We start from the raw sequence: 27,384 nt of genomic DNA, 5'->3' as shown, positions 1-27,384 counted from the left end.
GCGGTGGTGCAGGAATGGGCGTCGCCGCCCCGGTTTACTGACAGGAGAGGAGACCAATCTGCATGGAGCTGACTGACAGTAGAAGAGACCAATCTTTACGTGCGCGTTTTTGAAGATTTTTAAACCTTAATTATTTTTAAATATACAATCGATTGGAACAAAACTTATTGCACTTGCAGCACAGGAGAATAGTGAGTAAGGTGGCGAAAAATGGTAGCGCTATCGTGTACCATTTTTACGCAAATAGAAAAACCACGCAAGATCAGAGCTTTAGCAATAGAGAGATGATGGATAGATGGACAGATGGATAGATGGATAGATGGAATTGATCTTTTAAGAAACAGACTGAAAATGAAGTATGTTAAAGCAGTGCTAAAAATATTCTGGTATTGGGGAAGATGCGTAGGTCCAGAGTCAGTGGAGCAGTGATTGGAAAATACCTTTCTCTTTAAAGTAAAGGGATTTCACAAAATCAGCCATACTTAGAAGAAAGCCAGATAATGAGCAAGAAATATGACAGATTTATGCCGAGAAATCCCAAAGAAATTATATCATGCATCATTCTTCCTATTATCTATATCATGACATATGTTTGCACTCAGATTGGCTTTTTTGTGAATCCCTTGGTTCAGATTATGGCTTGCATCACATCAAGAAGAAAACATTAGATATCTATGAAGTTCTGCAAGCAACCAAATTTGATCAGCGTGCACCACAGTCCCTCCTCCTGGTTGATGAAATTCCGCACGGCTGCTTTGTTGCATTCACAAATCTTGCACCTCACCTCCAACCAGATTTTTATCTAGAGTGGAACTAATTACACTCCAGCAATAGATCTGATGCCACACAGCACCAGAGACCTGGGTGCGATCCTGACTATGGATGTTATGTGTGTAGAATTTGCATGTTCTCCCCGTGACCACGTGGGATTTCCTCCGACGTCCCATTGGGTAAATTGGCTTCTGGAAATTGTCGCCAGTGGGCAGGACATAGAACTAGTGTACGGGTGATCAATGGTCGGCCTGGACTTGGTGGGCCGAAGGGCCTGTTCCCACGTTGTATCCCGAACCTATCTCTGAACTAAACTAATTGACAGAAGTAACAGAATGTTGGTTCAACCTACATTTTCTTCACTCAGAAATCTGGCAACAAAGCAGCCCTGCCGAATTCCATCAACCCAGGAGGAGGGGACTGTGGAGCACCGTACTCAGATGATGGACGGCAGAGAACAGGCAACCTTGAAAGCTGAGCTCCAGTTCATCATCAGCTTTCACAGTAGCATACAGGAAGATTGGTATGCTTATATGCATCCTCTATGCACAACATCATCTGAAAACCTACTGCATTCTAAACCCTCAGTCTAAGCACTCAGTCATGGTTCATGGTGAGTCACTGGAAAACATAAATCACTTCCCATATCTCAAGAGTCACAATCAACAAAGGCAGACTTAGCTGATGAAATTCAAAATGGGCTTGGTGCACCAGAAGGCCAACTGAGATAAGGCTATTTCAAGATCTAAATTTCAAAGCAGCTATAAAACTTACGGTCGACTGGTAACAGATTCCTGTTGCACTATATATATATTATTTTGGACCTGAAGTACATGCAGTGGGTACTGATGCACTACCTTTAACATAGCTTTCCAAAATCCACTAAATCCACTGGAAGGATGAGCAAAACAATGCTTCCTCACCGAGTCCAACATCCAGCCATTGAAATTCAGTTGGCATAATTGCGCAGGTCATATTGTTATGCCAAACTCCTCCATGCTCCTCGGACAGACTGCATTTGCCGCATTTGCCCAGTAGCCGCATATTGACTGGCTGCATCACGGCATGGTTCAGCAACTTGAATGCCCAGTAGTGAATTAGACTGCAAAAAGTTGTGAACACTGCCCAGTCCATCACGGGTTCTGACCTCCTCACCATCGAAGGGATTTACCGGAGTCGCTACCTTAAAATGGCAGTTAGCATCATCAGAGACCCGCACCACCCTAGCCAAACACTCATTCCACCCCTGCCATCAAGAAGAAGGTACAAGAGCCTGAAAACTGTGATGTTCAGGTTCAGGAACAGCTTTTTCCCTACAACCTCACATAAGCTGAAATATATTATTGTTATTATTACACTATTATTGTTTGTTTTTATGTGTACGTATGTGTGCACATGTATATGTGTGTGTATATGTGAGTATAAACACACAGAACTTTTTTTTGCAAATTTGGGCCCCATATCTGAGGAAGGATGTGCTGGCTCTGGAGAAGGTCCAGAGGAGGTTTACAAGAATGATTCCAGGTATGAGTGGGTTAGCATATGATGAGCGTTTAACAGCACTGGGCCTCTACTCGCTGGAGTTGAAAAGGTTGAGGGGGACCTCATTGAAACTTATGAATAATGAAAGGGATAGATAGAGTGGATGTGGAAAGGATGTTTCCACTGGTGGGAGAGTCTAGGACCAGAGGTCACTAGCCTCAGAATTAAAGGATGCTCTTTTAGAAAGGAGGTGAGGAGGAACTTCTTTATTCGGAGGGTAGTTAATCTGTGGAACTCATTGCCACAGAGGGCTGTGGAGGCCATCAGTGGATACTTTTAAGGCAGAAATAGACACATTCTTGATTAGAACAGGTGTCAATGGTCATGGGGAGAAGGCTGGAAAATGGGATTAGGAGGCAGAGATCAGCCATGATTGAATGGCCAAATGGCCTAATTCTATTCTTACAACTTGTCAACATTAACTTTTTTTCATGTTTATTATATTGTTTACAGTGTACTATATTCTGTTGTGCTATTGCAAGTAAGAATGTCATTGTTCTATCTGGAACATATAACAATGAAACACACTTGACTCTTGAGACCCTCTATTCTGAGTTCTAGTATGGGAAGAGTTCACCAGGTAGACAGAGGAGCATATTCAAGGAGGCTCTCAATCCTCCATGAAAGTATGCAACATCCCTACACTTTCCAAGGAATCCTTGGCAGAGAAAGAACATTCAAGGCGACACTGACAGCCTAGAATCCATGTGTAAGGGGAATATTGATGCCAACTCACAAAACTAGCCAACAACCTGCCCCATTTGTGGTAGAGTCTGCAACTTCCACGTTTGCCTCATCAGATGCCTCAGAACAGGAATGGATTAGCAAGAGTTCTCTTGAACCTAGCAGGATTTTGATATTATAGAGATATCAATAAAATACATTACATGTCTTCCGCATGGTTTAGGGAAACCTTCAGGTACATTTCAGACAGGCAGAGTAGCAATGCCTGTTATGATCAATGTTATTGGATTTTCTGCACAGGGAAATATGGAATTCAGGTAGGTGGTGAGTAGTTATGGATCTCTCAATCAGTCAGCCATGCATCACAATGTAAACCAAATCACTAAGACCCTACTCCAAATAACCAACATTATATGACAGACAAGTTATTCCATGCTGGGGGCCTATTGATGGAACAGTGTTGCCATTTGTTCTCCAATGGAAAGGCAATGCCAAATTTCCAAGAATAATTCTTGACGACTCACAAATATTGGAAAGGTTGCTCCTCAGACTCATAGGCTAATCATTATTGTGAGACAAGGCATTTCTGCAGCACAGATGAATAAAAACTGAGCTCAGATATAATATAACCCACCTCCATGAGCAGTGTCCCTAAAAGTACAGTTGGCAGAGGAATATTTTGCTTCAAGTATTCCGGCAGGTAAAGGATAGGCAACATTCTCATACGGGAAGTTGATGAGAAAATTAAATTGGCAAGAGGCACCAGATCAAGTCACAGTGAATGTCATCTTCTCTGGGGCTAATGTGCCCACCCTAGGGAAGCTATTGTATTTTGTCCACAAATGGAACCACATACTTTCCACTGAGTCATTGAGATTTATGTTGCACATCTATTTCATTACCACCATAACCAATTTATGACCAAGATACAGCAGCAGAATAACAAGAAGGGTCTTGACCCTAAACGTCACTCAGTCTGGAGAAGGGTCTCAACCCTAAACGTCACCCATTTAATAGACAATAGGCAATAGACAATAGGTGCAGGAGAAGGCCATTCGGCCCTTCGAGCCAGCACCGCCATTCAATGTGATCACGGCTGATCATCCCCAGTCAGTACCCCGTTCCTGCCTTCTCCCCATATCCCCTGACTCCGCTATCTTTAAGAGCCCTATCTAGCTCTCTCTTGAAAGTTTCCAGAGAACCGGCCTCCACCGCCCTCTGAGGCAGAGAATTCCACAGACTCACAACTCTGTGAGAAAAAGTGTTTCCTTGTCTCCGTTCTAAACGGCTTACCCCTTATTCTTAAACTGTGGCCCCTGGTTCTGGACTCCCCCAACATCGGGAACATGTTTCCTGCCTCTAGCGTGTCCAAACCCTTAACAATCTTATATGTTTCAATAAGATGCCCTCTCATCCTTCTAAACTCCAGAGTGTACAAGCCCAGCCGCTCCATTCTCTCAGCATATGACAGTCCTGCCATCCCGGGAATTAATCTTGTAAACCTACGCTGCACTCCCTCAATAGCAAGAATGTCCTACGCTGCTTGTCATGCTGTGTTAGTCCAGCATTTTGTGTCTATCTTCGGTTTAAACTACCATCTGCAGTTCCTTCCTACACGGCAGAATAACCTTCTGTCTTCCAAATTCTGTAGCAACATTTACCGAAAATATTAACATGACATTTTTTTGTTCAGCTGCTGAGCTTCCTGGCAGTAAAAGCTGCTACAAACACCTAAAACTCAGACAAACATTAGGAAGTTAAGCAGATCAACCAACGGCAGCAAAACCACTGCAAAAACAACAGGAAAAGAGCAGCCACAGAAGAAAAGCTTCAGAGAGCCGCAAATAATTTGGAGACACCTTCAGTGCCTTAAACTGCTGCGGGTGCTGGGACCCCACTGTAGTTTTCACAGATTTTCATTGTAAAATGATCATGTGGTCAGTAGCCTGCTGTCCATAGAACCAGACATGCAGCAAGTCTATACTAATGAGCCCACATGGGAACCATAACTGAACAAATCTGCATCTGGACCACAGCACACTCCTGAAACTATATGTTTCATTTCTGTTCAAACAAATGAGCTAGGTGAAGGAAATCAACTCATGAACTTTAAACCAGTGGGACTCTTGAGACCCTCTATTCTGTTTGACTAAGTCACATACACAGCAGTATGGTCAGCCAGGTTGAACAGAATATTGTGTGGACAAATGATATTACGCATTTACTGCTTCAAATTGGTCACATAAATAAAACATAGCTAATATGCCTAGGTTGGTAACTGTGTAGGGGAGGATGATGCTTTCACTTGTAAATAGTTGGCGAATATTCAAGTAAGATCGACTTTCAATTGACTCAGGGTCTGTTTGTGTAGGGACACTGAGTAAACAGTTTTATGTTCAGCCCCAGCTAAAAAAGATGGAAGGGATGCAGAGAAGAATAATGAGGTTCTTTGTAACTTTTCATGCCTCTAGTTTCCCTCTCCCCTGACTTAATCTGAAGAAGGGTCTGAACCCGAAACGTCATTTTTTTTTCTTCTCCAGAGATGCTGCCTCACCCGCTGAGTTACTCCAGCATTTTGTGTCTATATTTGAAGAATAACGAGGATGTTGCAGCACTTGAAAGCCAAAGCTATAGGGAGTGCTGGGGAAGGCTAGAAGTTTACTCCATGGAGCGCAGGAGGCTAAAGGGCCTGTCCCACTTGGGCGACCTAATTCGCGAGTTCTGGCGAGTTTGCCCTTGACTTATACTCGCAGCATGGTTGACACGAGGTCGTAGGAGGTTTTCGTAACTCTCCTTCATGCTCGAGAGTGGTCTCCGCTTACTCGAGGTCTCAGCTTGGTCGCGGCGTTTTTTTCAATGTGTTAAAAATGCCCGCGAGTAATAAAAGGTCGCCATGGAAAAAATCTATACTTTTTTTTCTCGTAGGTTTAGTCGTAGTAGGTCGGCATGTTAGTCGTAGGTAATCGAGGGTAGTCGAAGGTAGTCAAAGGTAATCGTAGATAATCTTCATCACAGTCGAAGGGAGGTCGAAGGGAGGTCGAAGGAGATCGAAGGAGGTTGTCTTTGTGACAACCTCACTCTCCACTATTCGGTATCCAATTTTCCCGAAGTTAGTCGTAGCTAATCGTAGCTAGTCATAGCTAGTCGAAGCTAGTCTTCAACATAGTTGAAGGAGGTCGAACGTGGTCTTCAACATGTCATTTTTTCAAACTCTTCTAAACTTGTCAATTAGGTCGCCAAGTGGGACAGGCCCTTTAGTCATAGCTAGTCATAACTAGTCGTAGCTAGTCGAAGCTAGTCTTCAACGTGGTCGAAGGAGGTCTTCTACATAGTCGAAGGAGGTCTTCAACATGTCTTTTTTTTTAACTCTTCTAAACTCACCAATTAGGTCTCCCAAGTTGGACAGCCCCTTAAGTGAAAAAACAGGACAAATCAGGGCCTGCAACAGATGACCTCAGTCAGGGATACATAGCTGCGAACCGTGAAGCTGGTTAACAGGCTTTTAGTGGAGGGAGAAGAATTTCCTGTTCAGAAGAAGGGTACCCCGATCCGAAATGTCATCTATCCATATTCTCTAGAGATGCTGCCTGACCCGCTAAGTTACTCCACTATTTTGTGTTTTTGTGTAAATCAGCATCTGCAAATCCTTGTTTCTACATATTACCTGTAAGTCTTGGTTTCTGAAAGTTGATTTCAAGATAAATATTCTGCTCATGTTCCCTCCTTAAAAACAGAATCATTTCAGGGAAGGCAATTCTGATGTGAATTATTGAAATTGTAAACAGGGTACGACATTAAAAAATGCAAATGTTTTTAACAGATGCAGAACTTGAATAAATGGTACTTTCCAAACCTAAACCGTCACATTTTGACCCCGCTTTGCAGGGCCTGGTCTCTTTGTGATCCAGGATTTCTCAAAAAAATCCCTTGAGAGGTTGTGTCACAAATTTTGTAAAAGGGGCTTTCTATCTTGTTACATGTGTGAAAACTTGTTAAGTCTTGAGCATCATTAACTGAAAATCAAATTCATATCTTAATACAAATTTCACAGATTTTGTGGACTGTCATAGCACGTATTAATTGCAATTGCACATAAATAAAAAACAAAAACAAATCAACAAACAATGTCTAAAATTACTAATCAGTGAACATTTAAAACTGATGTTTTCTTATTCTCTTCAGATATTGCTGTCCTTCAAGAGTCTTTATGACACTATCTGTTCTGATTCACATTTCCAAAACCGCAGTGATTTGCGTTGTTTTTTTAAAATCAGGGATTTTCCTTTTGGGCCCATCAGGATTGTATGCAAATATACATCAATATCACTGTGCCCAAAGTATCAACAGTTTGGTGCCTACTTCTGATTAAATTATACATTGTAACACCTTGGCTAATTTATCTAAAGTCAATGAATCTTGCTGATACCCATCCCCCAAAATAAATCACTGTAGTAATACAAAATATTGAAGATTACAGAGATTGCAGCAGCATAAATCAATATTACTCAAAAACAATGATGTGAGCATGATAATCAATTGCATAATTTCAATTGCTATCTCATGAAACTACATTTCCCCTAAAATGGTAAAAATTCAATAATGGAAAGATAAACATTCTAAGACTAGTTTAATAGACAATAGACAATAGACAATAGACAATAGGTGCAGGAGTAGGCTATTCGGCCCTTCGAGCCAGCACCGCCATTCAATGTGATCATGGCAGATCATCCACAATCAGTACCCCGTCCCTGTCTTCTCCCCATATCCCCTGACTCCGCTATCTTTAAGAGCCCTATCAAGCTCTCTCTTGAAAGTATCCAGAGAACCTTCCTCCACCACCCTATGAGACAGAGAATTCCACAGACTCACAACTCTCTGTGTTAAAAAGTGTTTCCTCATCTTCCTTCTAAATGCTTTACCCCTTATTCATAAACTGTGGCCCCTGGTTCTGGACTCCCCCAACATCGGGAACATGTTTCCTGCCTCTAGCATGTCCATACCCTTAATAATCTTATATGTTTCCATAAGATCCCCTCACATCCTTCTAAATTCCAGAGTAAACAAGCCCAGCTGCTCCATTCTCTCAGCATGTGACAGTATGCCCGCTTTAATCCATGATCGGTAATGAAATACCAATTACGATTACAAAACACCAACATAATAGAATTTATTGTCCATCAGTTACGGATATATTCTTGTGAAATATAAAGACATTCTTGTGAAATATTACCTGGACAAGGCACTGAACAAGGTATTTTTTGTCCCCACTCAATGTTGTTTATTCCAGTTGCCTTGTTACCGCACAGCTCATTCTCCACCACCTTTGCTGATTCAGTAAGTGTCCCATCATGAACAACACAAGATACGTTACGCACTTTAAATCCATCTCCACACTGTGCACCCTGCAAAACAAATAAGTGTTAATAGCTTTTAGGAGGCATTTAAAAACCTATTATTAAAAGTGAAATTAAAACAAATCCATTCCATGGTAACCCGAATTAAGCAAATTGAATAGTAAAATGTGGGTCATTTTAATTTTGCTCACCAGTTTGTTAAACATAAAAAAACTGTTTACATGATACTTGTTATTGGTAGTACAGTGACAAAACAGCTAGACACACATAATCTTGTCCCTAATGTTTAATCATCAAGTAAGCTGAACCATTACACGCTAATCATTTGAACTTACCAGCAAACTGGAAATGAAACAATACAAGAAGCAAAGAGAATCAATGAACACAAGACTTTCAAATGCAATCTTCATCTTACAATATATTATTGCACCTAACAAGGTTATTTGTACTCACAGAAATCTTCTGTGAGTTTATTATTGAAGATAAGAAAATAGGATGAAGATTGGATTTTTAAGCTCCTTTGTGGTTTAACAAATTAAATAAACTTGCAGTCATATATCCTGCAAAGTAGGATTTACTAGGGACAACATTAAAACTCAACACTAATAAACAACATTTTTGTTTTCGATCATGTCCAATGTGGTGTAACTGTAGCTATTAAACCATACATTTTTGTGCGAGGGTTTTTAAATCTCCAGCAAAATAACTGTTGCAATTATAGTACATCCACAGAAATTGGCTGGTGGCAATATTAAAACAAATTGAGGAACCAATATGGAAGAATAATTGCTATCTGGTTCAATATCATCTATTTTCCATGCAAATACATTTTTCATAAAATCGCTAATAAACTGTCCTGTGCAATAATGTTCTATTTAAGTATATGTCAATATTTTGTTTTATTATTTTCTCTTAATAAATAAAATCGGATTTTGTTACAAGCAGACCTTTTAAAAAGTGGATCATTAAATTCAGTCTGCCAACCCTTATTATACTGATACGCCTTCAAAGAAACAAAGTTTTGAGACCACAACTGGATTAGTAGAGTTTATCATGATCCTGCAAATTGGTTTACTGACTCTGCATTTGTTTACTTGTCCTGTTAACCTCAAGAGTATGTTATAATTTACCCAACCAGAGAGAATTCCACTTAATTGTCTGATGTGACTTCCAAGGTCAGCTGCTCTACGTTTTTGTCTGTAAATTTGTAATCTGTGAGTGAACACAGTGACTCATGATTAAAAGACTGTGGAGATAACAAGTGATGCTGGAAGCAGCTCAGTGTCACTGCCATCTCCATGAGACCAATGAAATAAAATCAATATTTTACATTATATTTGGAAATTGACCCGGGTCTCATCCTTTTTAGGTTCCTACAACACCTGTCTTCTTATTTATGTAGAAGATTATTCACTCAACACAAAATCATTACCTTGGCTGCTACTGATGTTAATCCATTATTTTTTGACAGGAGGAGCTCTAACACAGGTTAAATTAACACTGACATTTTTCACCCTTGACCTGCCTGGGAAATGCCCATTTCGTCAATGAGATCATCAGCTATGATTTAACCTTCTGAACTATTCAACACCTCTAAAACTACTTGTATTGAAGGTGGCACTTTGAGATTAGCAAACTGCAGGACTGGGGTTAAGCAACTTTAAATGGGATTTTATGACTATCATATTCAAATATTTTTAAACCAAGTAAAAGTTAATAACGTGTAACAGAGGCATAACATTTTGTATACAGTTAAGCCTATTTGATATAAATTTGTATTCAGATTATGTAAAGCCTCAAGACATGCTGATGGTCGTCCTAGTTATAATGTTAAAGAAAGATAGAGTACAGACTCAGACCCATTGTCCCACTGAGTCCAACATATCAGAAAGCACCCAGTTTTATTAAATCATGAATCTTGCTATTTTTTTTAATGTTTTCCTCACTTTCTCATCAACTCCCCTGCACTCCAACCCACCACCAGCAGCGGCCACCACCAAATCCCACCAATTCTAGTGCTCACCTATACACCAAGGACAATTTGCAGTGATCAATTAACCTACCAACCTATGTTTTTGAAATAGACAAAAAAAGCTGGAGTAAAACAGCATCTCTGGGGAAAAGGAATAGGTGACATTTCGGGTTGAGATCCAAATCTGAGAACGTGGAGGAAACCCTGAAAGTTACAGGGAGAATGTGCAACCTCCACACATATTGCACCAGATATTAGGTGTGGACCCAAATAACTGGAGGTTTGAGGCAGCAGATTAACTAGCTATGCCACTGTGTTGCCTCTAAAGATTATGAATGATATGCAAAGTAAATGATCAATAAATACATTTGGAAACAAGACTACTTTGCATATCATAGAAATTTAAGGCAAGGTTTTTCTGAGAACCATGTATTTTCTAAAATATCTGGGTGACTATTTTTTTCTAATTGGTATTCCCCAACTTCTACGTGTAAGGGTCAACAGTAAAATACATTGTTCTCAGAAAATCCTTGCCTTAAATTGCTCCAGCCTAATTTACACTGGATTTCTGGTGTATGTATGCCAGGAAAACCAAGCTGAAACAAGCTGTTGGGATTCATTGCAACGAAGACTGCAGTGACATATATTTATTTAATAGTCCTTCGGGAGCTTGAATATCTAGAATGATTGTCAAGCTTTTTTAGAAGGTATTAGGATTGTTATCTTGCAGACAGGATCATCATGCATCAGACAAATCAAGGGGTTCTGAAAGATGAACAGAAATAAATAAAGGGGCAGCAGTTTAACAAAAAGCTGATGTAAACTCTGAGATCTGTTTAACCAGCTCTAATGCAGGAACATTTCATAACTTGAAAATGAGGGACAACAATATGTTTATCTTTTCCATCTCTCCAATAATTAGGCCTTTAGCTACAGTAGTTTAAATCTTTCAAACAGCTTTGATAAAATCTGCCACTTGCTGCTTGCTGCACACAGCTTCAGGCCAACCAGATTTCTCTGCCAAACTGTGAAGTGTGTTTGCTTTGACACTTGCTTCCCCTTGATGGCAGTGTACAACATATGTCTTCTGAATGTTAATGTGATGTTTCAAAGTGTTGTTTTGGTAATGTGTGTGCAGAAGTTAGCTGTCAGCAGCATGCGGATCGGTTTACTGAGACTGTTGCCCTCGCCCCCGACAATTGAATCTAGATTAGAACTCTTTCACCGCTGGTTGGCCTTTCGGCACCCATACATCTGGTGGTCATAAATGTAGACACAAGGAACTACAGATGCTGGTTTACCATAAAAATGTCCACCCATCGGCCAATGAACCCCCCCCCTCCTCATCTGTATCCACCTATCACTTGTCTGAAGATATCACATAATGCTGGTGGCACTCAACGGGTTAGGCAGCATCTTTGGAGAAAATGGATGTGGCATTTGGGTTGGGACTCTTCTTTAGAACGATTGCAAAGGGGGGAACGGGGAAAACAACTGAAAGCGAGAAGGGGCTGGATAGGAGGCCTCAAATGAGAGGGCTCCCTGAAAGACAAACGCTAGGGACAGAAATAGGTGCGAGCCCAAGAGGGATATATAGTTGTGAACTGTGAAGCTAGATAAAGGACTTAGTGGAGGGAGGAGAGAAACCAGTGTAAGATAAGTCTGGGGCCAGGGGAAGGAAGTGTGTGTGTGGGGGGGGGGGGGGGGGGGGGGGGGGAGAGGGGGAGAAAGTGGAGCAGGAAAGGAGGCGTTTGTAGAAGTTAATTTAATCCAGTTGGGTTGTAAGCTACCCAAGCGGAATATGAGGTATTGTTCCTGCAATTTGCATATGGCCTCATTCGGGCAATGGAGGAGGCCCAGGACAGGAAATTCAGTAGTGAAATGTGAAGGGGAGTTAAAGTGGTTAACAACCAGGAGGTCCAGTAGACCGAGTGTTTGGCAAAGCAATCGCGGAATCTACACTTGCTCTTGCAGATGTACAGGAGCCCACATCTTGAACACCGAATGCAGTAGATGGCGCTAGAGGAGGTGCATGTACAACTCTGTCTCGCCTGCTGTGGTCCCTGGATGGATTCACTGGAGGAAAAAATAAGAACAGGTGTTAATCTCCTGCAGTTGCAGGGGAAATTGAGAAGATGTGACTAATGGTGGGATGCTGTTGGAGGTGACGGAAATGTTGGGGGATAATGTGTTGGATGCGGAGGCAGGTGGGGTGAAAGTTGAGGACCAGGAGAACTCTGGCCTTGACACGTCTGGCAGGAGAGGGAGCGAGAATAGAACTGCAGGACACAGAAGAGACATGGGTGAGGGATCCATCCATGACAGCTGGGGGGATCCACATGCACTAAAGAATGAGGACATCTTGGATGCCATTGTATGGAAAGCCTCATTTTTATTTAGTTTATGGTTGGCTGGTGCAGGATTCCCAACATTTTAATTTTCAGGTTGAGTCAACAGTAAGGAAGGCAAATGCAATGCTAGCATTCATTTCGAGTGGACTAGAATATAAAAACACGATTATATTGCTGAGCTTTATTAGGAAGGGCATCAAAGGTTACGGGGAGACAACAGGAGAATGGGGTTGAGTGGGGAATATGGATCAGCCTGGAATCAATAGCGGAGTAGACTCAATGGCCTGAATGGCCTAATGTTACTGCTATGTCTTATAGTCCTATGGTATGATTTACAAAGTAAGCATCTAGAAAACAAAGTTTTTCACTGTATCTTGATATTCAATCAAAAATATTGAAATATGAAAAGATTTGTGTGAGTGGGTGATTGATGGTCAGCGTAGACAATCTACTGAAGGGCCTATTTTCCCGTTGTATCTTTCTATCACCCTTAAAGCACACTCAGACCACCCTCTATTGCAGCAATATCTGGTGGATTGCAGTTTCTCCCTGTTATAAAATATTTATGACCACCAAAATAACAGACAAAAAGCCAGAGCCAAAACTCAACGGTTCAGGTAGCATCTCAGGAGAATATAGGTAGGCATTGTTTTGGAGGACCCTTCTTTCAGACTCGTTATGATGGGGGGGGGGGGGGTGCGGTCTGTACGGGGTTTGTATATTCTCCCCGTGACTGCATGGGTTTTCTCCGAGATCTTCAGTTTCATCACACACTCCAAAGACGTACAGGTATGTAGGTTAATTGGCTTTGGTGTATGTGTCATTTGTCCCTACTGTGCGTAGGATAGTGTTAATGTGCGGGGATTGTTGGTCAGTGCGGACCTGATGGGCCGAAGAGCCTGTTTCCTCGCTGTATCTCTAAAACTAATTTACACCTCGGATTTCTTAATCCTCTCCCTACTTAGAAAGTAGTCTACGATTCCTTCTACCAAAGTGCATGACCGTACACTTAGCTACGCTGTATTCCATCTACCACTTCTTTGCCAACCCTCCCAACCTGTCAAAGTCCTTCTGCAACCTCACTGCTTTCTCAACACTCTCTGCCCCTCCACCTATCAAACTTGGGCACAAAGCCATCAATTCCATTATCCAGATGATTTACATTTAACATGAAAATTAGCAGATCCAAACCCGACTCCTGTAAAATAGTGTTAAATAGCTGTAGTCACCAACAGACAACGAGACGATACCCACTTTTTAATGCAACCCTTTATCTTCTGCCAGTCAGCCAATCTTTTATCCATGCTAGCACCTAGCCTCCAATACCAATAGGCTCCTAGTTTGTTAAGAAGACTCATGTGCGACACCTTACCAGAGGCCTTCTGAAAATCCAAGTTAACAACATCCACTGACTCTCCTATGTTTATCCTGCTTGTTACCACCTCAGAAAACTCCAACAGATTTGACAGGGAAGATCTCCCCTTAACAAAACCATGCTGACTTCGGCCTATTTTATCTATTTTATCATCTCGGAATCCTCATAATTAATAATGAACTCTAAAATCTTACCAACCACATAAGTCAGACTAACTGGCCTATGATTTCCTTTTTTTGCACCTCACTCGATTTACATTTTTGATTTTTCATTGCTCTGGAATGATTCATGATTCGAGTGAGCAAAGATCATTACTACTGCCTCCATAATCTTTAAAGCAACCTCTTTCAAAAGTCAGGGGCGTAGTCCATGTGGTTCAGGTAACTTATCTACCTACAGACCTTTCAGCTTCCCAAGCACCTTCTCCTCATTAATAGCGACAGAACTTGGATATTGGGCTCTCTTGAATTTCTGGCACATTGCTGGTGTCTTCCACTGTGAGGACTGTCGCAAAAAAACATATTAATTTCATCCGGCATTTCTTTGTTCCCCATTATTACTTCTCAAGTGTCATTTTTCAGCAGTCCAATGTCCACTCTTGCCTCTCTTTTACACTTTATATATATGCAACAACTTTTCGTATCCTCCTTTATTTTAATGGCTAGCCTATCTTCATATTTTACTTTTTCTCCCTTTATTATTTTTGCTACCATACATGATTACAATCAAACGATACATGAGTACCACATATGGCGCAAAAAGAGAAAGGAGAAAGGGTGCAGAATATGATCTTGCAGTTAAAGAAAAAGCAAGATAACAAGAAACTGCAAGGGGCACAATGAAGTTAATTAGGCCATTGGGATTTCATCCTTATCTTCCAAAAGGTCACTCTGGCGCAGAGTCTGATAATAGTAGGGAAATAGCTGTTCTTGAATCTGGTGGTATGTGCCTAGGTCAGGATTGAGACCATGTCTCTTGTGCCGCAAGGCAACCACACTGCTGTACCACCTTGGTATTGGAGGATGAAACCATGGGAAGTGTTGTATGTGCTTAGAATGCCCAATTAAAAGGTAGGTCATGACAGACCCTCGAAACATCAAGGATAAGGTCATGTTATTGAAGGTTTCTCAGTTCTGCTTTCAAATGAAGCCTCAAGTGTAAAAGATATTTGCAGCTGCAAAAGACAAAGAGCTGTTTTCAGTGTTCTAACATTACCTTTTGAAATCATAGACTCTCCTAGCAGGAAATAGATAGGAAACTAGAAATACCAAGGCAAAGGGGAGAAGAGGCAAATGTAAGATTATCATTAACTCTGGTTACAGTAACGTACAGTTGCCATCTTATGGATTATAACAAATATACAAGTGGAAAAGAATCATTACATAGCTGAAAATGGGAGTAACATCTGTGAGGAATTCTTAATTATGACTATACTTATTTTTGAGGTTATAACAAATGTTACAGATTATGGAAGCCTGAGGCCAAGGTTTTAACTTACATTTATTTTGGTCTCAAACCTTCAAAGGGTCCAATATGTTGTGAGGCATAAGATTTCAACATAGCTTGAAATCTTCCACTTTGCATTAACTTGTACATATTTTATATAGCCTAAAGTAATGGGAAACATTAGAAACTGTTCACTGTAATGATTAATGCTGCTGCAGGGATTAATTAATAGGTGCCAGATTGACATTGTTGTAATGCAGGCATCTTCTGGGCTGGAAGCAGCTTCTCTCCTGTGTAATTGCTCACCACATTCACAAAAAGATAGAAAATTAATTATCTTACTTTTGGAGGTATTTCCCAATTAAATGTTGTGGTAAGTTATTGGGAGGGGGGGGGGGGGGGGGGATTGGAGAGTATTAAACTGCAAATGTAATTACATCATATTAGTTGAAGGAAGTATTCAAAATCTGATACTCTGCACTGAATCAGTGCAAAGCATACTATATGACACAAAATGCTGAAGTGATTCAGCAGGCCAGGCAGCATCTCTGGAGAGAAGGAATGGGTGACGTTTCAGATCAAGACCCTTCTTCAGACTGTCCACATCAACAGCAGGAGAATAGAGGAGATGAAATAAAGATGCATTCAAAGTTTCCCTGAAAAAAATTCAACATCCCCACTGAAAAACGTTGGTTGGTTGAACAATGCCCAGTGATAACGGTTTAAGAGCTCCCCCCCAAATCTTTCCTTTCTAACCATCAACCCACTCCATTAAGCATATGGTGCTTTATCTTTATCTGTAGCAGAGGCTGTGAGTCTTACATTGGTCTCAAGAACTGCAGTTACTGGTTTATACCAAAGATAGACACAAAATGCTGGAGTAACTCAGCAGGTCAGGTAGCATTTTGGCTGAACTTTACATCGCTTCAGGCTGTCTGCCTTTTTGCCAAAAGCCTAAGCTCTGTCCTGAAGTGAATTAATTATTTTGGTAAGGAAATCAAATGGCTAAGGGTGATAAATGAAAGCTTCTCCTGAGAGATAAAATTAGTTTGGTGATAAGCCATAATTTAATTGAATTGTGTTACAATTTTGTGTCACACATTTCCTATTCTTGTTATGTTTTTGTATATCCAGTTTGGAATGTGTTATCATTCAGGAAAGAGGCATATTATATATTTATGTATTCGTATATGTTCATTGGTAACTTAAACAGTGCTAAGAAACAGCTAAGGGCATATAGGTACAGAAGCAACCACTTGAACAAACTCAATTGCAGAAAGGTTCCTGGAAGAATCCAATAGCTTACAAGTTAATTGTCACTGTCACCTTGCATGCTACTTGTAAAGCACAGGCAATTGTAGATTGAGTACAAGGGTCTACAATTTACAGCACGAGTTGATGAGAACCTACTGTATCTCCTAAGCCTTATTCTCCTCAGGCATCGCATTTCAATAAGACAGATAATTTGTTCTGAGCTAGAGTAATACTGCTTCTTGTACCATCCTTTAGATGCAGCTGTCAGTGTTATTAATGCTCCTGCAACAAACAATCCTGCAATCAAAGTAGAGGCTTTTCTTCACAGCAGGCATTATTAATGGCTAGTTCAAATAGACTTCAATACTTCCAGGTTTAGAGTGGAAAATGTTAATTGGGATTCACACACAATTGATATCCAAACTGAATCAATTTCTGTACTGCTGTAGAATGTAAAATGGTGTAGTGACCTCTGATTATATGTGGCATATTGCAATTATATTCTTTCACATTACCTGAGTTGGCTGTGTGTATGCAGTGTTTATTTTTGATCTGTGTATGTTGATGAACAATATGTTAGTCTCTAAACTTTGGACAGTATATAATACAAATCAACATATATCATCTGTTGACAATTTGGCTGGGTTATCATGAAATATGTTGACCAAAGTTTTGAGACTCAATAGTTACAATGGAAATAGGATAACATACCTATTCAGACTTGACAAATAGTGACCATCAATTTTAGTTGATGCAAATCACTTATTAAAACTATTGGTGATTGTATACGTATATTTGGAAAGAACCAACATAATTACTCTGGTGTACTTGGCAAACTATAAGAAACAAAAAGAGATCAAAACCTCAACATCAGTAAAACCAAGGAACTGATTGTGACTTTGGTAGAGGAAGGATGAGGACACACAATGCTGTTTAAATCAATGGGATGATGGTGGAGAGGGTCAAACACTTCAAATTCCTGGGTGTGCATATTTCCGAAGATCTTTCCTGGTTCCAGCACACTGATGTAATTATGAAGAATGGGTTGGGTGACCAGCCCTCCCGTGTGATGCTGGGGCCCAACGGGTCCCACTTAGTCTAGTAGTAACTGTTCTCCTGTTGATTGCCTGAAACTGCAGAGGGGCACAGCCCAGTCATCAGAGGCTTATCACTTTCTTCACAGTGCTGTGCACCAGAAAGGCTGGAAATATCATCAAGGATGCAAGGCACCCTGGCCATTCCTTTAGATATACACAAAAAGCTGGAGTAACGCAGCGGGACAGGCAGCATCTCTGGAGAGAAGGAATGGGTGACGTTTCGGGCCGAGACCCTCCTTCGGACCATTCCGTTTCTCTCTTCTACCTTTTAGGAGAAGGTACATATGCTTGAAAGCTCAAATGTCTGACTTAAGAATAGCCTCCTCCTCAATGTAATTGGGCTACTGAGCCATTCATCTCTTTCACACCCTGTTCCCGGTAGTGCTGCCACCTATACTTATTCTTAATCCTACCTTTATGTCATTTCGTTATTGCATTTAAGTATTTTTGTTGCATTTCTTCAGATTGTACTACAACCTTTGCACCACTCTACTAATTTGCATTTGTTGTCGTATTTATTGTATTTGTCATTACCATATATACTGTTTACTCTATGAGCTTCATGCGAACAAGGAATTTCATTGTACCCTGGTGTATATGGCAATAAACTAATCGGAATTAATCTGAATCCGAAGCAGACTTAATATTGGCAAATCTAGTGGCTCTACATAGGGCATTCAAAATTAAACAAGGAGTTGCAATGAAGAAATTATATCATTTTTACAGTGACAAAGGTACAAATGTAAATTTAAATAAACATAATTTTCTATATTTAACAATATTTATCAAACAATCTCATGCATGCATTTCCTCTGGGTGCTCTGATTTCTTCCCACATCCCAAAAGACACGTAGGTCAATTGACCTCTATAAAATTCCCCCGAATGAGTGTAGGGAGTAGATGAGAAAGTGGGATTGTATAGAAATAGCATGAACAGATCAGCATTGAAGGGCCCGTTTCCATGCTGTGTCTCTAAACTAATCTGTGCCGCAAATGTATTTTAAAAGTTAAATAAATATGACATCATTATTACAGACATAGTTATGAAATTTAAGATAACTTAAAATAACAAAATAAAAGGGTTTTTGACTTATTGTACATCCTCCCATTTCTTGTCAATTGTAGACTGAAAGCAGAATTTAGATTAACCTCTTACAGTGAGCATTGGTTCTTTGTATATCAACCTGCCACCCTCACAGAAAAATACAACAAAATTAGCCAGGGATGGAAATGTAACACATTAGCCTTTTGATCTTAAAAGATTAAAACGTTATGCACTTAATCTTTGTAATACCTAACTGCCAACATTAAATGCAGCAGGTGATATATGTCCCATTCTCAGAAAGTACCTCATGTACCAATGCACAGAAACAAATTCTTGTGAAAAAAAACGTTTCTTTTGCATAGCTAAAAACAACCACACTCCTGGCACCTCCTACTCTGTATCACAAGAATAGCAAAGTGTACAACCCTGTTAATTAACACTCAATGGTTCCTCAAGAAGTACCTTCTTCTTTCAGGCAAACAAATGAAAATCAAACTAAATCCTCTACTAATTGCACAGAAGTGTGCATTTTGAATGAAGCATTTATCATGTCAGAATGAGAGAAGTGAGGTCAACATATATATTTAAAATACATGCTGTACTTAGACAGTTTGTGATTTAAAATTGCTATGAAACATTTTCTTTTAAAATTTCAAAACAACATGTATATAACTTCACTGGGTGGGTACTTCCTGTTCAAGCATGTACTGACGTTTTTATGTTAACCATAATCACTAAATAGAATCTAAACTGAATATTTTGTCAAGATTTTTGACAAAGAGTTTTACGGCCAGCAACTTCTTGAAATGAAATGAAAATACAGCGGCACCCGATAAACAGATGAATGAAATTGCTACTGCTTCAGTCATTCTTATGAAAACATTCCTATGTCACTTCATTAAGCAAGGGTATTCACACACAGCAGATAGACACAAATAGCTGGAGTAACTCAGCGGGTCAGACAGCATCTCTGTAGAAAGGGAATAGTGACCGGTAAGAGAAAGGAGGGGGGTTATGCATCTACGTTCACAACAACTGGTGCACAAATACCACAACCATAGACAGACACTGTTCTGCCGATTTGGAGTACCTGATAGTTAGATGCAGGCCTTTCTACCTTCCACGTGAGTTTACCGTGGTCATAGTTACAGCTGTGTATATCCCACCGGATGCTAATGCTAGCATAGCCCTAGGCTACCTCCATAGCGCTATCAGCAAACAAGAGAACACCTACCCCAAAGCAGCCCATGTCATAGCTGGTGATTTCAATCACGCAGACTTAAAATCAGTTCTCCCCAAGTTTGAACAACACATCAAATGTGCAACCAGGGGCGAAAATACATTAGACAAGGCCCACTCAAACATCAAGAAGGGGTTTAGAGCCACACCACTACCACACTTAGGCCAGTCGGATCACCTATCCATTCACTTAGCACCAGCATACACCCCCCTCAGGAGAAAAGCTCAACCCACCACCAGGACTGTTAAAACTTGGCCTGAAGGAGCTTCCTCACAGCTACAGGACTGCTTTGAAAGGACAAACTGGGACATTTTTGGAAATCAGGACTTGGAGGAGTACACATCCACGGTACTCTTTTACATCCAGAACTATGTTGACAACGTCACCATCGACAAACTCATCCGGGTGTACCACAAACAGAAGCCGTGGATGACAAAAGAGGTCCAAACTCTCCTCAAGGACCGCAACACCGCCTTCAGGTCTGGCGACAGACCCCTGTACGGCGCTGCTAGAGCCAACATGAAGAAAGGCATCAGGGATGCCAAAGTGGCCCACAAGAGGAAGATAGAGGACCACTTTAACAACAACGATCCACGGCGGGTGTGGCAGGGCATCCAGCACATCACCAACTACAAGCCCAGCAACAGCACGACGGCCGACTGGCGACGCCTCACTGGCAGAGGAGCTGAACTGCTTCTTTGCTCGCTTCGAGGCAGAACCAGAAGAGTTCGTCACCATTCTCCCACCAGCCCCTAACAACAACAACTACACCCTCACTGTGCAGGAGCATGAAGTGAGGCAGGTGCTCAGGGCAGTGAACCCGAGGAAGGCTGCCGGCCCGGATGGCGTGACAGGAAGGGTTCTGAAGGAATGTGCAGACCAGCTCTCCGAGGTCTTCACGAAAATCTTCAACCTGTCCCTGTCCAAATCCATCATCCCACCGTGCCTGAAGTCTGCCACAATCATCCCACTACCAAAAAAGCCTGTTATCAGCGGCCTTAACGACTACCGACCGGTCGCTCTCACACCAGTCATCATGAAGTGTTTCGAGAGGCTGGTCCAGCAGCACATCAAAGCCAGCCTCCCGCCCACCTTCGATCCACACCAGTTTGCCTACAGAGCAAATAGGCCAACTGAGGATGCCATCGCCATTGCTCTTCACACTGCACTGACCCACCTCGAACACCAGGGGAGCTATGTGAGGATGCTTTTCATTGACTTTAGCTCCGCCTTCAATACCATCATCCCCAGCAGACTGGTCACCAAACTCATGGATTTAGGACTCTCCCAACCCATCTGCCTCTGGATCAAGGACTTTCTGTCTAACCGCCCCCAGACCGTCAGACTGGGCCATCACCTCTCCACCCCCATCACACTCAGCACCGGCTCCCCACAGGGCTGTGTGTTGAGCCAACCTCCTCTACGCCCTCTACACCCACGAATGTGCCCCCTCCCACTCCACCAACACCATCGTCAAGTTTGCGGACGACACGACTGTGGTTGGACGTATCTCAGGAGGAGATGAGACAGCCTACAGGGAGGAAGTCCAAAGACTGGCAGCGTGGTGTTCAGACAACAACCTCATCCTAAACACCACAAAAACAAAGGAAATTATCATAGACTTCCGTAAGAACAGTGCAGCCCCCAAACCCCTATTCATCAATGGGGACTGTGTGGAAAGGGTCTCAGACTTCAGATTCCTGGGCACACAAATTACGGAGGATCTCTCCTGGACTACAAACACCACCACAGCAGTCAAGAAGGCCCAGCAGCGACTCTACTTTCTGAGGATCCTCAGGAAAAACAACCTGGAGGAGAAGCTGCTGGTGTCCTTCTACCGCTGCTCCATCGAGAGTGTGCTGGCGTACTGTATAACCACATGGTATGCCAGCTGCTCTGCAGCGGACAGGAGAGCCCTTCAAAGGGTCATCAACACCACACAAAAAATCACTGGCTGCCCACTGCCCTCCCTGAAGGACATCTTCAGCTCTCACTGCCTTGGCAGGGCAGCCAACATCCTGAAGGACCCTTCCCACCCTGGACACAATCTGTTCCACCTGCTGCCCTCTGGCAGACGGTACATGTCTTTCAAAACTCGCACAAACACTCAGAGACAGCTTCTACCGCATAGCCATACGTGAACTTAACAATGCAAAATAAGAAATAACACTCACATTCAACTGAATGGTTCTACCTCAGCTGCTATTGTTATTTATCTGTAATTTTTTTTTTTTATATGTATATATTTTTACCTTTTCTTATATATTTAAAATTGCTCTTGTGAATCGCACCGTGGGATTGACTTTTAAATTTAGTTGTACCATGTGCAATGACAATAAAGAGATTCATTCATTCATTCATTAATTCAATAGGTGGCGTTTCGGGTCGAGACCCTTCTTCACATTGTTCCTTCGCGCACAGCGTCATCTACAATAAGTTTGATTGAATACATTTCTCATCCACATTTCCCCTGGGACCTCATCTTATAATATAAAGATATTTTCCATATATTTGACACAAAACTTTGCCATAATCCATGCCATGATCTCTCAACACCAACATCATTTCTAATTTGTCACACTGAATGAACCTAAAGAGCCTGTCCCACTTGGGCGACCTAATCTGCGGGTTCTGGCAAGTTTTCACTCGACTCATACTCACAGCATGGTCAACACAAGGTCGTAGGAGGTCTTCGTAACTCTCCTTCATGCTCGAGAGGAGTCTCCGCGTACTCGATGCCTCAGCTAGGTAGCGGCGCTTTGTTCAATATGTTCAAAAATGCCCGGCGAATAAAAAAAGGTTGCCATGGAAAAAATCGATACTTTTTTTACTCGTAGGTTTAGTCGTAGTAGGTTGTAGTAGGTCGGCATGTTAGTCATAGGTAATCAAGGGTAGTTGAAGGTAGTCGTAGATAGTCTTCATCATAGTCGAAGGGAGGTCGAAGGAGATCGAAGGAGGTCGTCTTCGCTCTCCACTATTCGGTGCCCAATTTTTCCGAAGTTAGTTGTAAGCTAGTCGTAGCTAGTCAAAGCTGGTCTTCAACATAGTCGAAGGAGGTCGAAGGAGGTCTTCTACATAATCGAAGGAGGTCTTCAACATGTCATTGTTTCAAACTCTTCTAAACTCGCCAATTAGGTCGCCCAAGTGGGACAGCCCCATAACCAATTAGAAATTTCCACCAACTATTTATTAAAACATAACCCATTGTCTTCGCAGAAACATCTTCCTGGCCATCAACTCCATTTCTCTTCCAGGACATTATCAAAGGCTGAACAACACAATCAGCAAATATTGGTGTCAACATAGCCAAAGAAAGAGCTTAACTCTGTAAACTCAATACCACCTAGATAACTTGATTCTATCTTCAAATTATTGTTGGGCTCCAAGCCTGTCTCAGCCTATCTGTTGCTCAATAGAGTTTAGAGATACAGAGTGGAAACCGAACCTTTGGCCCACCGAGTCTGTGCTGAGCAACGATCACCAACACTATCCAATACACCAGGTACAATTTTACCAAAGCTAATTAACCTACAATCTTGTACGCCTTTGGAATGGAAGGGGGCGCTGTCCTGTGCATGGCTGCCCAGCCAGCAGCTGTCTGTCTTTTCATCTTTTTATTTTTATTTTAAGTTAGTTAAAGTGTTTTGTTTGGAGGTCTAGACTTTTTTATGTGGGGGGGGGGGGGGGGGGGGGGGGGGGAGGGGGAAACTACCTTTCAGGGTCCCTACCTGGTCAGAGAGGCAGCTTTTCTCCGGGCTGCAGCTTCGACCCATCCTCGCGGCCTACCAGCGGGCCTGGAGCGGCGTTTCCTGTCGGGGACCGCCCAGAACCTCGGCTTCGGCAGCGGCACAGAGCTGGAGCGCTATCGCGGAGCGGGCGATGCCTTGCCCGGGTCGCCGCGCTGGAGCTCCGGTGAGCTGAAGTTCGCTGAGGAAAACATCGCGGAGCTGCGGGACTGTGGAGCGACCAGCTGCGGGCGGCGGTGCTGAACTTTACACCGGGAGCTTGGGATCTCTAGATGAGATCGCCAGTTGTGGAGCTCCAACCGGCGTGGCCTTGTTGGCTTCGGAAGCCGCGGCCTCCAGTACGGAAGCGGCCGTTCCAGGGTTCCCAAGCCGCTGAGAGGACTCTCCCGATGCCGGAGCAACATCACCCAGCGAGAACGGCCTGGAACATCGGGCCTCCGTAGAGGCAACTGTGGAGGCCTCAATAGGCCCGACTATGGGTGAACTGGGGTTGGGGACTGGACTTTGTGCCTTCCCTTATAATGGGAACCATTGTGGGGGGATGTTCTTTATGTTTAAAACTCTTATTAATGTTATGTCTGTATTCCTTCTTTATGTGCTGCAAAATGGCAAGAAGCATTTCACTTCACTACACCTAGGTGTATGTGAATGTGACCAATAAAATACCTTTGATACCTTTGATACCTTTGATGTGGGAGGTAATCGGAGCACCCGGGGAAAACCCACGTGGTCACAGGGAGAACGTACAAATTTCCTACAGACAGCACAGCACCCATGGTCAGGATCAAACTTGGGTCCCTGGCGCTGTGAGGCAGCAACACTACCGCTGCATCACTGTGCGGCCGAGTCATAAGTTAGTTACCTCTAAATGTAAACATTATGCGTGAGTATGAGTACAACTCATATGCATAAATTACATGAATATTGAAATACTGCCCTTCATCCTACATCAACTTAAACTCATCAATCAAAACACTTTTCCCTTTGTCGTTACAAATGGTCATGTCCAACTCTTTGGCATTCCTGTGCTCATTGACCAACATAGGCTTCTAGTCCAATATCAGAAGGTCATTAAAATCGTTGTCCATGATGTCAGCTACCCACAACCCTAACATGTTGTCACATGCACCAAGATACAGTGAAAACTTTATTTTGAGTCATTTCTATGCAGATTATACTGTAATAAGTAGATTCATACTTACATTAAGGTATTGCAAAAGAGCAAACAAATAACAGAATTTAGTGTATAGTGTTCCCACCATAGTGGAAGTGTGGATAAAAAAGTGCAAGGATTGCAATGGGGTAGGTTGGGAGAGCAAGAATTCACCTTAGTGTATGAGTGGATCATTCAAGAGTCTGATAACAGCAAAAAGGTTGTTCTAGAATTGGGCTATGGTTTCAATCCTCTATATCTTCTGCCCGGAGGGAGATGGGAGAAGAAAGAATGACCGAGGTGGGAGGAGTCCTTGATTATGTTGACTGTTTTCCCAAAGCAGTATAAAGTGTAGACAGAGACAATGGAAGGAAAGCCTGTGATGGACTAGGTTCCATTCACAACCCTCAGCAACTTCTTGTGGTCTTGGGCAGAGCAGTTACCATACCAAGCTGTGATGCATCTGCATAGGCTGGTAAGAGTCATCAGCTGTATGCTAAATTTCCTCAGCCTTCTGAGCTGCCATACAGAAGGAAGCTTGTTCTAAACTGTAACACACTGTCCAGCCTTTCTTTCCTTGTCTCTTGCATTTACTTTTCACATGATCTTCCTCAAGCAATGCCCTTGATCATGCTGGACACCATCCACTGTATGGACTCGTCACCAAAATGATATCTTCCCCTTATCCCAATCCCCTCCATATCTGAGTTAGAATAGATGCTGTTGAAGGTATTGTCTCTGACAGGAATTGATTCTTTATAACTCAACTAAAATTAAATAATTAACCCAATTAAGATTTTGATAAAAATTAATGTAAACATAATTAACTAAAATCATTGTAATATGTAGACACATGCTGGAATCTTACATAGAACATAAAGTGCACGAGTAACACAGCAGGTCAAGCAGCATCTCTGGAGGACATGGAGAGGCAATGTTCTGGGTCGGGACCATTCTGCACTCTGTATCTTCTCTTTTGCAATACCTATTGTACTGGACTTTGATGAGATTATATTTATGTATTGTATTGTCTGATCTGATTGGACAACATGCAAAACAAAGCTTTTTTTCTGTACCTCGGTACATGTGGCAAATAATAAACTTAGACCTGAACTCTGAAGAAGATCTCGACCAGAAATGCCGCCTATGCATGTCTTACTGATCCGCCAAGTTACTCCAGCACTTTGTGTTCTATTGCAGTACCATTTTACATAATATCGTAAAAAAACATAACAGAAAAGGTGAAATAAATTAATGGGGTAACTGTATGTCTGCCTTCCCTGATGTGAAGCTGAGGTGTCAGATGTAAAATGCATCCAGCTGCCTTGCCAGTGTTCACCTGCTTCGTTCTATAACCTTGTTTTTTTTTCAAGATGTTTACATAGTTAACTTGAAACTCCAAACACACTATACCTGCAGCTTTCCCATAATATTCAATGTGTTATTTTCACAATAAGCTTGTCAACTGCCATTTTATGTAACAAGTTCTTGCTATTTGTCCTTAATTACATAAAGCATTTCTAGAAGCTCAGTTATTTATTTTTAAATTACGAATGCTGATCATATCTGTTATTTAAGTAGCAGGCCTGCAATTAATTAATTACTCTTTTCCCTCATTTCTTGAGTAAGGATATTATATTCTCTACAATTGTCAAATGGCACAATTTACAAAGTGTAGAAGGATTGTGATACTGTGTGTTTCTATTTTATTCTCTCTGATTTTACTTACAACTAAAGGTGCATATTATAGAGCTATTGCTTTGTTAAATACGGATCAAAAAATAATAGCGAAAACACTAGCCAGTAGACTAAGCAGGTATGTTAGTAGATTAATAAATGAGGATCAAACAGGATTTATACCTAAGAGACATTCATTCAATAACTTGAGACGTTTGCTTAACATAATGCACTCACATAAATCTCACGACCAAGAATTAGCTATCATCTCACTGGATGCAGAAAAAGCGTTTGATCAAGTAGAATGGGATTATATGATTAAAGTATTGCAAAAATTCCAATTGGGAGAGAACTTCATTGCATGGATAAAACTATTATATAACAAACCTACGGCTAGAATACTAACTAATAATATATTATCCTCGAAATTTGAACTATCAAGGGGCAATAGACAAGGTTGTTCATTATCTCCGCTGTTATTTGCTTTGGTAATTGAACCCCTTGCTGAAAAAATAAGAACACACCTGGATATTTACGGTTATAATACAAAATATTCAAATAACAAAATATCCCTATATGCCGATGATGTACTACTGTACATCACAAAACCACAAATTAGTATACCGAATATATTAAATTTAATTGAGGACTTTGGATCCTTTTCAGGATATAGAATA

General features: G+C 41.6%; 1 protein-coding gene across 1 annotated transcript in view; it reads right to left on the bottom strand.

The window, feature by feature from the left end:
- thsd7b (thrombospondin type 1 domain containing 7B) overlaps positions 1-27,384 on the bottom strand; it is a 789,171-nt gene that overhangs the window by 52,379 nt on the left and 709,408 nt on the right. The window contains exon 22 of the mRNA XM_033024685.1: positions 8,228-8,399. Coding sequence (XP_032880576.1) covers positions 8,228-8,399 — 172 coding nt within the window. The remainder of the gene's footprint in view (positions 1-8,227; positions 8,400-27,384) is intronic.

The sequence above is a fragment of the Amblyraja radiata genome, chromosome 7, assembly GCF_010909765.2.
Source record: "Amblyraja radiata isolate CabotCenter1 chromosome 7, sAmbRad1.1.pri, whole genome shotgun sequence".
NCBI classification, from domain to species: domain Eukaryota; kingdom Metazoa; phylum Chordata; class Chondrichthyes; order Rajiformes; family Rajidae; genus Amblyraja; species Amblyraja radiata.
This window is presented reverse-complemented; position numbering and strand designations above follow the sequence as displayed.